At 48.9% G+C, this 12,345-nt stretch overlaps 1 protein-coding gene across 5 annotated transcripts in view; it reads right to left on the bottom strand.

Moving 5' to 3' along the window:
* LOC139275247 (nucleoside hydrolase-like) overlaps positions 1–11,502 on the bottom strand; it is a 39,635-nt gene extending 28,133 nt beyond the window's left edge. Inside the window, exons 1-3 of one of the 5 annotated variants that reach the window (XM_070892443.1) lie at positions 11,365–11,451; positions 4,757–4,847; positions 2,807–2,997 (exon numbers count right to left, since the gene is read on the bottom strand). In XM_070892443.1, coding sequence (XP_070748544.1) covers positions 2,807–2,989 — 183 coding nt within the window. In that variant the 5' untranslated portion in view covers positions 2,990–2,997; positions 4,757–4,847; positions 11,365–11,451. The other 4 variants (XM_070892445.1, XM_070892444.1, XM_070892442.1 and 1 more) reach the window with 4 other exon arrangements.
* Positions 11,503–12,345: the final 843 nt, after the last annotated feature.

Genomic DNA, 12,345 nt, shown 5'->3' with positions numbered 1-12,345 from the left:
CAGATGACCATACTCTCTATCGCACCTGCCCTTCCAGGGACCTTGCTGGCCTTTTGGGTGGGTGATGGGAACGGGCCATTAAAATGCATAGCGTTTTGGTCTCTTTATTTAAGGAGGGATATACTTGTATTGAAGGCAGTTCAGAGAAGGTTCACTAGGTTGATTCCTGAGATGAGGGGGTTGACATGAAGAAAGGTTGGGCCTATACTCATTGGAGTTTAGAAGCATGAGAGGGGTTCTTATTGAAACATATAAGATACTGAGGGGGCTCAACAAGGTAGATGCAGAGAGGATGTTTCCACTCATGGGGGAATCTAGAACTAGGGGGCATAGTTTAAGAATAAGGGGTCGCCCATTTAGAACTAAGATGAGGAGGAATTTCTTTTCTCAGAGGGTCATAAATCTGTGGAATTCTCTGCCCCAGAGAGCTGTGGAGGCTGGGTCATTGAATATATTTAAGGTGGAGATAGACAGATTTTTGAAAGATAAGGGAATGAAGGGTTATGGGGAGCGGGCAGGGAAATGGAGCTGAGCCCAAGGTCAGATCAGCCATGATTTTATAGAATGGCGGAGCAGACTCGAGGGGCCGTATGGCCTACTCCTGCTCCTATTTCCTATGTTCCTGCTTTCCTCATGGTGATCATTTTCTCAGCGATTGGCTGCCATTGGTGAACTTGTATTAAACCCCAACTTCTGCAGCTTGCAGACATTCCTTACGTTGACCACAGGAACGAGGAAACTGTTGGGATTTCTGATAGGGAATGTCATCCCACAAGTCCTGCATCTTTTGGTGAGGTCAGGGTGGAAGGGGATGAGCACAAGAAGCACCCGCCTTTCCCAGCAGAATTTTGGACCATTGGAACCTGGTCCCATATCAGACTCTGCACCTCTGCACCCCTGCCCCAACACCCCGCCCCCCACCCGGCCACCCACACCCCACCCCCCACCCCGAGGCTCAGGAATTTTGGGGCCATTTTTCTTTGAATGTATTGACATTGTTGGTACATGAGGCAAATGAGCCGAAGGCGGACAGAGCAAACGTTACAAGGACACCTTCAAAGCCTCCCTGATAAAGTGCGACATTCCCACCGACACCTGGGAGTCCCTGACCATGGACCGCCCTAGGTGGAGAAAGTGCATTCGGGAGGGCGCTGAGCTCGAGTGTCGTCGCCGAGAGCATGCAGAAATCAAGCGCAGGCAGTGGAAGGAGTGTGCGGCAAACCAGGTTCCCTGCCCACCCTTTTCCTCGACAACTATCTGTCCCACCTGTGACAGAAACTGTGGTTCTCGTATTGGACTGTACAGCCACCTAAGAACCCATGCTAAGAGTGGAAGCAAGTCTTCCTCGATTCCGAGGGACTGCCTATGATGATGATGATGACACATAGCAAACAGAGCAACTCTTTCCCCTTTGTACAGAACCTTTAATTCGACAAATCCGATCAGATGAAATACACATACATTTAAAATGAAAAGAACACTTTACAAATACTGTAATACAGCACAAGCTGAACCAGTGACTTTTAAAAAAAGGAAAAATCAGGAGTAGTCAAGAATTAGAAATAAACTTGATGTCTTTATTTAAAGTTGAAAAAGCTGGCGTGTGAAATTCAAGTACATAATTTAACTATAATCAGAAGTTAGGGCTGCATTGGGTTGGACCAATAAGATGTTGCTGTTCCCCATAGTAAGTGTAGGAGTACTTTCAATTGTAATTAAATCACCTAGGGTGAAGAAGCACTGCAGCAACATTGGTTTTATGTCGAGACAGTGGTTGGATAAAAAGGGTGTTGCGAGCCCGACATTACTTTCCTGCTCCATAGCCTGCCCAACCCCAGGGACTGGAGCATAAACATCTAGGCTGACACTCCAGTGCAGCGCTGAGGGGGTATTGCACTGTCGGAGATGCTGTCTTTCGGATGAGATGTTAAACCGAGGCCCCGGCTGCTCTCAGGTGGACGTGAAAGATCCCATGGCACTATTTTGACGAAGAGCAGGGGAGTTATCCCCGGTGTCCTGGTCAATATTTATCCCTCAATCAACATAGCAAAAACAGATTAACTGGTCATTATAACAGTGCTGTTTGTGGGAGCTGGCTGTGCGCAAACTGGCAGCTACGTTTCCTACATTACAACAGTGACTACACTTCAAAAAGTACTTCATTGGCTGTAGAGCGCGTTGAGATGTCCGGTGGTCGTGAAAGGCGCTATATAAATGCAATTCTTTCTTTTTTTAACCTTTCCAATCTTGTCTCTGTTTTCCCTGTAGGTGGAGCACAATTCCACGGGCACCTACTGCCTTTTGGTGTGTTACCCAGATGAACCATCTTCATGTGGGTGACTATAAAGTTACGGCTTTGAGGCGCTTCAACTGACTTACAAAGTAGAGCCCACTGAAGAGATAGACACCCTGCAAAATTTTAATTTCCACAGGATCTACCCTGGCTCAGTTTTCTCTTCCAGTTGTGTAAAGATTGTAGAAAAAATGCTAGAATTCTAACCAGAATGACAACTAAAATCATGTTAATGGAAAAAGATACTTTTAATAACAAAAATTACATAATTACAACCAAAGCGTTAATTATCTGATGTAAATAACACCATTCTGAAACTTTTGCAGTGTTTTATGAAACAATTATTGTTCTTACACATGTACAATAGCTATATTTGTCATCGATTCTGCATCTTACATATACGGTCCAAAAACATTGATTTCTATAAATGACACACAAAACAGGACTCTAGTCACTGTAAAAGGTTATCTTTCTAAGCACGTTGTTGCTTTACCCAGAATTGTCTTCACCTACCTCTGTCCTCTTGCAAACCTTTAGCACTCGAAGCACATTTTTGCACACATTGTCAATTTCTGTATTTCCATGAGTGCACGTTATACCCAGGATCTGCACATTAGGAGCTGCTAGAGCCATCATAATGGCTTGGGCATCATCCACCCCAGCATCGACATCCAAGAGCAAAAGCTTCTTTGCCATCTTAGAATCTACAGCCAAAAAAAAATGAGTAAGATTGAGTTTAAAACAGTACTTGTTGGTCTGATGTTCTGTAGTGAATACTTCTGGCAGTATGGAACACCAGTGAGGTGCAAGTGTCAACAGGTTGTCTGACTTTGGAAGTTGGGGAAGGGGCCACGGCTGAGCCCAAGCCTGTGATCACTGACGCGTACGGAAGCATGGGCCTTACACTAAACACCCGTAAGACAAAGGTCCTCCACCAACCTGACCCCACCACACAGCACTGCCCCCCAGTCATCAAGATCCACGCGCGGCCCTGGACAACGTGGACCACTTTCCATACCTCGGGAGCCTACTATTAGCAAGGGCAGATATCAATGACGAGATTCAACACCGCCTCCAGTGTGCCAGTGCAGCCTTCGGGCACCTGGGGAAAAGAATGTTTGAAGATCAGGCCCTTAAATCTGCCACCAAACTCATGGTCTACAGGGCTGTAGTGATACCCACGCTCCTGTATGGCTCAGAGACGTGGATCATATACAGTAGACACCTCAAATCGCTGGAGAAATATCCGCAAGGTCCTGCAAATCCCCTGGGAGGACAGACGCACCAACGTTAGCGTCCTCGATCAGGCCAACATCCCCAATGTCGAAGCACCGACCACACTCGACCAGCTCCGCTGGGTGGGCCACATTGTTCGCGTGTCTGACACAAGACTCCCAAAGCAAGCGCTCTACTCGGAACTCCTACACGGCAAGTGAGCCCAAGGTGGGCAGAGGAAACGTTTCAAGGACACCCTCAAAGCCTCCTTGATAAAATGCAACATCCATATCGACACCTGGGAGTCCCTGGCCAAAGATCGCCCCAAGTGGAGTAAGTGCATCCGGGAGGGTGCCGAGTACCTTGAGTCTCATCGCCGACAGCATGCAGAAACCAGGCGCGGGCAGCGGAAGGAGCACGTGGCAAACCAGTCTCACCCACCCTTTCCTTCAACGACTGTCTGTCCCACCTGTGACAGACTATAATTCCCGTATTGGATTGTTCAGTCACCTAAGAACTCACTTTTAGAGTCGAAGATTTCGAGGGACTGCCTATGATGATGATGATGATGATGATGATGATGATATGAGCACTTTCCAGCAGGGAGTCGCTAGATAGTGATGAGGGATGAGAAACCTGACTTTAACATTTCCTTTTCCTAGTCCAGTAGCACGGAGGTAAACTTCAGTGCCCGAAGTACTGTCCCAGCCGAGCCCATCCAACAGCACGGGCTGAATATTGACTCTGGGATCTTCATAGTCTGTACGGTTCAATGTTATAGGCAGTACCTTTGCCCAGTGGTTTGGCGGGGAGGGGTGGAGACCTGGTGCTAGAAATTGCGTAGCACCCCATTTGGGGCAGTAACTTTTCAAGGAGCGCAAAAGTTAGCGGCAGGCAGAATAGATTTTTTGATCCCGGGAACTTCAGCTCTCCAAGAGGGAAGAGGAGCACTAAACCAAGCGCTATCACTTGCCTTAGAGCGCTAAAGTCAGCGAAAGGGGCTCTAGTGGCAGAGCGCTGAACAGTGTTCCGTGCAGCACTGCCGGCTTTGGAGGCTCCTTCCCTTCCTTAAAGGGAAAGGGCAATGTTGGTGTGCTTCAATCTTCATCCTATCTCTGTGGGGCCATGGGACCTGTGCTATGTGCATAACTGCACCGAGCTCTCTAAGTGAATGCAGGGCTGATGAATCGCGGAGTCCAAAAAAAGCAAAAGATACCAGACTGGGGAGATTAATAAATTTTGCCCTACCTGTCCACCACTGCCTTTAAATAGCGCTCCCCAAGCAGGCAGCCAAGGTGACAGCGCCTCCTGTTGTTGCCGTTGTTGACGCTCGGCGATGCTGCAATTATAAGGAAAAAAATCTCTCAGGTGGATGTAAAAGATCCCATGGCACTATTTTGAGGAAGAGCAGGGGAGTTATCCACGGTGTCCTGGCCAATATTTATCCCTCATCCACTTAACAAAAAACATTCTCTCGTCATTATTACACTGCTGTTTATGGGCGCGTGCCTGTGCGCAAATTGACTGCTGCGTTTCCCACATCACGACCACACTTTAAAACTATTTATTGGCTGTAAAGCGCTTTGAGACGTCCGGTGGTCGTGAAAGGTGCTACTATATAAATCCTAGTCTTTCTTTTAATATTTGTCAGTTCTGACACCAAGCATTCAAACATAAAAGGTAGACCATTAAATTCAGCTAATGGTGTGGAATATTTGTACATATTATGTTTCAGGCCTACACAGGGTGCTGAATCCGGAGTTATTCCTGACAGGGAGAAGACGGTTGAGGAGGATTCTAGCGACTTTCCCAGTGGCTGATAACAGGGAGATTCCTCTGTAGTTGCCGCAGTCGGACTTGTCCCTTTTTTAAAAAAGATGGTCACGAATACTGCATCTCTGAGATCTCCCAGCATGCTCTCCTTCCAGATGAGATTATGCATTCATGCCAATCGCGCCTCTCCGCCATACTATATCCGGCTGTTCTTGAGTCGGAGGATGGCATTTTCTATCTCGTGCAGGGTTGGGGTTTTGCTGAGATGGTAGCGGGTAGCATGCTGAGATGGTGGCGGGTAGCATGCTGCGGATGGAGTCGAGGACATGCGAGTCAAAGGCAGAGTCTCGGTTAAGGAGATCTTCAAAGTGCTCCGTCCAGCGGGTCTCGACTGCCTCGGTGTCCTTAATGAGTGTCTCTCCATTCTTGGCCAGCAGTGGGATGGGGCCTTGGGCCGTAGGTGGCCTTGACTGCGGTGAAGAATCCTCGTATATCATGGCTGTCGGCCAGCTGCTGAATCTCCTGTGCTTTCTCCACCCACCATCTATCCTTTAGGTCGTGGGTTTTTTGTTGGACCTCAGCATTAAGCCATCTGTAATTATGCTTTGCTGCTCCCAAGTTGGGTTGTTGTTTTAGGTTCCTGTGGCTGTGGAGCTCCTCCCAAAGTCACAGTGCGGATTTCGTCCTCTACGGGGTACAATGGACATGATTTTCACGGCGCAACAGCTGCAAGAAAAATGCTGGGAACAGCACCAAACCTTGTATATGGCCCTCTTTGACCTTACAAAGGCCTTTGACACTGTCAACCGCGAAGGACTAAGGAGCGTCCTCCTCCGTTTCGGCTGCCCCCAAAGGATCGTCACCATCCTCCACCTGTTCCACGACGACATGCAAGGCGTGATCCTGACCAACAGATCCATCACAGACCCAATCCACGTCTGGCCCGGAGTCAAGCAGGGCTGCGTCATCGCACCAACCCTCTTCTCGATCTTGCTCGCTGCAATGCTCCACCTCACACTCAACAAGCTGGAGTAGAACTAAACTACAGAACCAGTGGGGACCTGTTCAACCTTCGTCATCTCCAGACCAGATCCAAGACCGTCCCAACCTCTATCGTCAAACTACAGTACGAGGATCACACATGCGTTTGCGCACATTCAGAGACTGAACTCCAAGTCATAGTCAACATCTTCAAAGACATACGAAAGCATGGGCCTTACACTACACATCCGTAAGACACAGGTTCTCCACCAACTTGACCCCGCCACACAGCACTGCCCGCCCCCCCACCCCGCAACAGGTCATCAAGATGCGCAGCCACGGACAACGTGGACCACATTCCATACCTCGGGAACCTATTATTAGCAAGGGCAGACATCGACGACGAGATTCAACACCGCCTCCAGTGCACCAGCGCAGCGTTCGGCTGCCTGAGGAAAAGTGTTCGAAGATCAGGCCCTCAAATCTGCAACCAAGCTCATGGTCTACAAGGCTGTAGTGATACCCGCCCTCCAGAGACGTGGACCATATACAGTCGACACCTCAAATCGCTGGAGAAATACCACCAACGATGTCTCCGCAAGATCCTGCAAATCACCTGGGAGGACAGATGCACCAACATTAGCGTCCTCAATCAGGCCAACATCCCCAGCATCGAAGCACTGATCACACTCGACCAGCTCCGTTGGGCGGGCCACAGTGTTCGCATGCCCAACACAAGACTCCCAAAGCAAGTGCTCGAATCGGAACTCCTTCATGGCAAGCGAGCCCAAGGTGGCAGAGGAAGCGTTTCAAGGACACCCTCAAAGCCTCCTTGATAAAAATGCAACACCCCCACCGACGCAATAGTAAGGAAGGACATTAGCTTGGATGATGTGGAATCTGTGTGGGTGGAGCTGCGGAATACCAAAGGGCAGAAAACACTAGTGGAAGTTGTGTACAGACCACCAAACAGTAGTAGTGAGGGTGGGGACAGCATCAAACAAGAAATTAGGAATGCGTGCAATAAAGGTTCAGCAGTTATCATGGGCGACTTTAATCTACATATAGATTGGGCTAACCAAACTGGTAGCAATACAGTGGAGGAGGATTTCCTGGAGTGTATTAGGGATGGTTTTCTAGACCAATATGTCGAGGAACCAATGCGTATAAGGTGGCCAAGGTTAGTGGGAAACTAGAAGATTGGGAAAATTTTAAACGACAGCAAAGAATGACTAAGAAAGCAATAAAGAAAGGAAAGATAGATTACGAAAGTAAACTTGCGCAAAACATAAAAACAGATAGTAAAAGCTTTTACTGATATATAAAACGGAAAAGAGTGACTAAAGTAAATGTTGATCCCTTAGAAGATGAGAAGGGGGATTTAATAATGGGAAATGTGGAAATAGCTCAGACCTTAAACAATTATTTTGCTTCGGTCTTCACAGTGGAAGACACAAAAACCATGCCAAAAATTGCTGGTCACGGGAATGTGGGAAGGGAGGACCTTGAGATAATCACTATTACTAGGGGGGTAGTGCTGGACAGGATAATGGGACTCAAGGTGGACAAGTCTCCTGGTCCTGATGAAAGGCATCTCAGAGTATTAAAAGAGATGGCGGAAGTTATAGCAGATGCATTCGTTATAATCTAAGAGATAAGGTGCCACACAAAAGGTTACTGCAGAAGATAAAGAGGTCAGCGAAGTCAGAGGAAATGTATTCGCACGAATCGAGAATTGGCTGGCTAACAGAAAGCAGAGAGTCGGGATAAATGGGTCCTTTTCGGGTTGGAAATCGGTGGTTAGTGGTGTGCCATAGGGATTGGTGCTGGGACCGTTTACAATATACATAGATGACCTGGAAGAGGGGACAGAGTATAGTATAACAAAATTTGCAGATGACACAAAGATTAGTGGGAAAGCCGGTTATGTAGGACACAGAGAGGCTGCAAAGAGATTTAGATAGGTTAAGCGAATGGGCTAAGGTTTGGCAGATGGAATACAATGTCGGAAAATGTGAGGTCATCCACCTTGGAAAAAATAACAGTAAAAGGGAATATTATTTGAATGGGGAGAAATTAAAACATGCTGCGGTGCAGAGGGACCTGAGGGTCCTTGTGCATGAATCCCAAAAAGTTAGTTTGCAGGTAATCAGGAAGGCGAATGGAATGTTGGCCTTCATTGCAAGAGGGATGGAGTACAAAAGCAGGGAGGTCCTGCTGCAACTGTACAGGTTATTGGTGAGGCCGCACCTGGAGTACTGCATGCAGTTTTGGTCACCTTACTTAAGGAAGGATATACTAGCCTTGGAGGGGGTACAGAGACGATTCACTAGGCTGATTCCGGAGATGAGAGGGTTACCTTATGATGATAGATTGAGTAGACTGAGTCTTTACTCGTTGGAGTTCAGAAGGATGAGGGGTGTTCTTATAGAAACATTTAAAATAATGAAAGGGATAGACAAGATAGAGGCAGAGAGGTTGTTTCCACTGGTCGGGGAGACTAGAACTAGGGGGCACAGCCTCAAAATACGGGGGAGCCAATTTAAAACTGAGTTGAGAAGGAATTTCTTCTCCCAGAGGGTTGTGAATCTGTGGAATTCTCTGCCCAAGGAAGCAGTTGAGGCTAGCTCATTGAATGTATTCAAATCACAGATAGATAGATTTTTAACCAATAAGGGAATTAAGGGTTACAGGGAGCGGGCGGGTAAGTGGAGCTGAGTCCACGGCCAGATCAGCCATGATCTTGTTGAATGGCGGAGCAGGCTCGAGGGGCTAGATGGCCTACTCCTGTTCCTAATTCTTATGTTCTTATGAACCAACTAGAGGGCTGGCCATCCTAGACAGGGTGTTGTGTAATGAGAAAGGACTAATTAGCAATCTTGTTGTGCGAGGCCCCTTGGGGAAGAGTGACCATAATATGGTAAAATTCTTTATTAAGATGGAGAGTGACAGTTAATTCAGAAACAGGGTCCTGAACTTAAGGAAAGATAACGTCAATGGTATAAGACGTGAATTGGCTAGAATAGACTGGCGAATGATACTTAAAGGGTTGACGGTGGATAGGCAATGGCAAACATTTAAGATCACATGGATGAACTTCCAACAATTATACATCCCTGGCTGGAGTAAAAACAAAACGGGTTGAAGGCCGATAAATCCCCAGGGCCCGATAGTCTGCAGCCCAGAGTACTTAAGGAAGTGGCCCTAGAAATAGTGGATACATTGGTGATCATTTCCCAACAGTCTATCGACTCTGGATCAGTTCCTATGGACTGGAGGATAGCTAATGTAACACCACGTTTTAAAAAAGGAGGGAGAGCGAAAACGGGTAATTATAGACCGGTTGGCCTGACATCAGTAGTGGGGAAAATGTTGGAATCAATTATTAAAGATAAAATAGCAGCGCATTTGGAAAGCAGTGACAGGATTGGTTCAAGTCAGCATGGATTTATGAAGGGGAAATTATGCTTGACAAATTTTCAAGAATTTTTTGAGAATGTAACTAGGATAGAGTGGACAAGGGAGAACCAGTGGATGTGGTGTATTTGGACTTTCAAAAGGCTTTTGACAAGGTCCCACACAAGAGATTGGTGTGCAAAATTAAAGCACATGGTATTGGGGGTAATGTACTGACGTGGATAGAGAACTGATTGGCAGGAAGCAGAGAGTCGGGATAAAGGGGTCCTTTTCAGAATGGCAGGCAGTGACTAGTGGGGTGCCGCAGGGCTCAGTGCTGGGACCCCAGCTATTTACAATATACTTCAATGATTTAGATGAAGGAATCGAGTGTAATATCTCCAAGTTTGCAGATGACACTAAGCTGGGTGGCAGTGTGAGCTGTGAGGAGGATGCCAAGAGGCTGCAGGGTGACTTGGACAGGTTAGGTGAGTGGGCAAATGCATGGCAGGTGCAGTATAATGTGGATAAATGTGAGGTTATCCACTTTGGTGGCAAAAACACAAAGACAGAATATTATCTGAATGGCAGCAGATTAGGAAAAGGAGGTGCAACGAGACCTGGGTGTCATGGTTCATCAGTCATTGAAAGTTGGATTACAGGTACAGCAGGCGGTGAAGGCGGCAAATGGCATGTTGGCTTTCATAGCTAAGAGATTGGAGTATAGGAGCAGGGAGGTTTTACTGCAGTTGTACAGGGCTTTGGTGAGACCTCACCTGGAATATTGTGTTCAGCTTTGGTCTCCTAATCGGAGTTCTTGCTATTGAGGGGGGGCAGTGAAGGTTCACCAGACTGATTCCCGGGATGGCAGGGCTGACATATGAGAGACTGGATCGACTGGGCCTGTATTTACTGGAGTTCAGAAGGATGAGAAGGGATCTCATAGAAACATATAAAATTCTGATGGGACTGGACAGGTTCGATGCAGGAACAATGTTGGGGAAGTCCAGAACCAGGGGACACAGTCTAAGGATAAGGGGTAAGCCATTTAGATGAGGAGAAACTTCTTCACTCAGAGAGTTGTTAACCTGTGGAATTCTCTACCGCAGAGAGTTGTTGATGCCAGTTCGTTGGATATATTCAAGAGGGAGTTAGATATGGCCCTTACAGCTAAAGGGATCAAGGGGTATGGAGAGAAAGCAGGAAAGGGGTACTGAGGTGAATGATCAGCCATGATCTTATTGAATGGTGGTGCGGCTCGAAGGGCCAAATGGCCTACTCCTGCACCTAGTGTCCATGTTTCTATGATGCCTGGTAGTCCCTGGCCATAGACCGCCCTAAGCGGAGGAAGTGCATCCGGGAGGGCGCTGAGCAGCTCGAGTCTCGTCGCCGAGAGCATGCAGAAAACAAGTGCAGGTAGCGGAAGGAGGTGCGGCAAACCAGTCCCACCCAACCTTTTTCCTCAACCACTGTCTGCCCCACCTGTGGCAGAGACTGTAATTCCCTTATTGGACTGTTGTCACCCAAGAACTCACTTTTAGAGTGGAAGCAAGTCTTCCTCGATTTCGAGTTCACTTGGGCACTTTTCGATCATTATTCTTTGACCTTACGGTGCCGGTGTGCGAGGCAAGGTAAACATGCGCCCGCCGCAACCACAAAAACAAAGGTTCCAGAGGCTGAGGCACTCAACCCGGCAAGGCACTTACTGCGGCGGAAAAGATGGCGTAGTCCGGGAAGCAAGGTCAATCGGCGCAAGTGTTGGGCAGTGCTTAACTTTCTTTTCATACAACTCAAATATTGAACTTTACACACTGAGCAAATGTTCACAAGCAGCTTGTCCCCCATCCACCCACCCCCCCGCGGGCAGGTCCACGCGCTGCCGCCACACACGGCGTCCTTCTATTTGTGCAGCTGTTGACAGACAGGCGGCAAGCCCCGCCCCCAAACCCGCCATCTGGTCCCGGCCGGATCATTTCCCGTCCCGCGCGGCAAGGCCTGAGGATTGGCTCTCTCTCCGCCCACCCACCCACCGACACTCTATTCCCCCACTTCGAACCCTCGCCAGCGGCCGAGAGTGGCGACAGCGGGGAGAGACACGGAGGGGTGAGGGGTGAGACACGGATGGGAGAGGGAGGGGGAGAGAATGGGGTGTGTGGGTAGGGGAGAGACGGGACACGGGGAGGAGAGACACGGGTGGTTGGGTGGGAGGGGAGGCGACACACGGGTGGTTGGAGGAGAGACACGGGGGGGGGCATGTGGGTGGGTGAGGGGAGAGACGGGGGGGGGGGCATGTGGGTGGGTGAGGGGAGAGACACGGGGGGCATGTGGGTGGGTGAGGGGAGAGACGGGGGGCATGTGGGTGGGTGAGGGGAGAGACACGGGGGGCATGTGGGTGGGTGAGGGGAGAGACACGGGGGGCATGTGGGTGGGTGAGGGGAGAGACACGGGGGGGGGGGGCATGTGGGTGGGTGAGGGGAGAGACACGGGGGGGGCATGTGGGTGGGTGAGGGGAGAGACACGGGGGGGCATGTGGGTGGGTGAGGGGAGAGACGTGGGACACGGTGGGAGAGGGGAGAGGAGGAGAGACACGGGTTGTGGGGGAGGGGAGGAGACATGGGAGGGGAGGAGAGACACGGGTGGGGGGGAGGAGAGACACGGGTGGGGGGGGAGAGGAGAGACACGGGTGG

The sequence above is a fragment of the Pristiophorus japonicus genome, chromosome 10, assembly GCF_044704955.1.
Source record: "Pristiophorus japonicus isolate sPriJap1 chromosome 10, sPriJap1.hap1, whole genome shotgun sequence".
NCBI lineage: Eukaryota > Metazoa > Chordata > Chondrichthyes > Pristiophoridae > Pristiophorus > Pristiophorus japonicus.
This window is presented reverse-complemented; position numbering and strand designations above follow the sequence as displayed.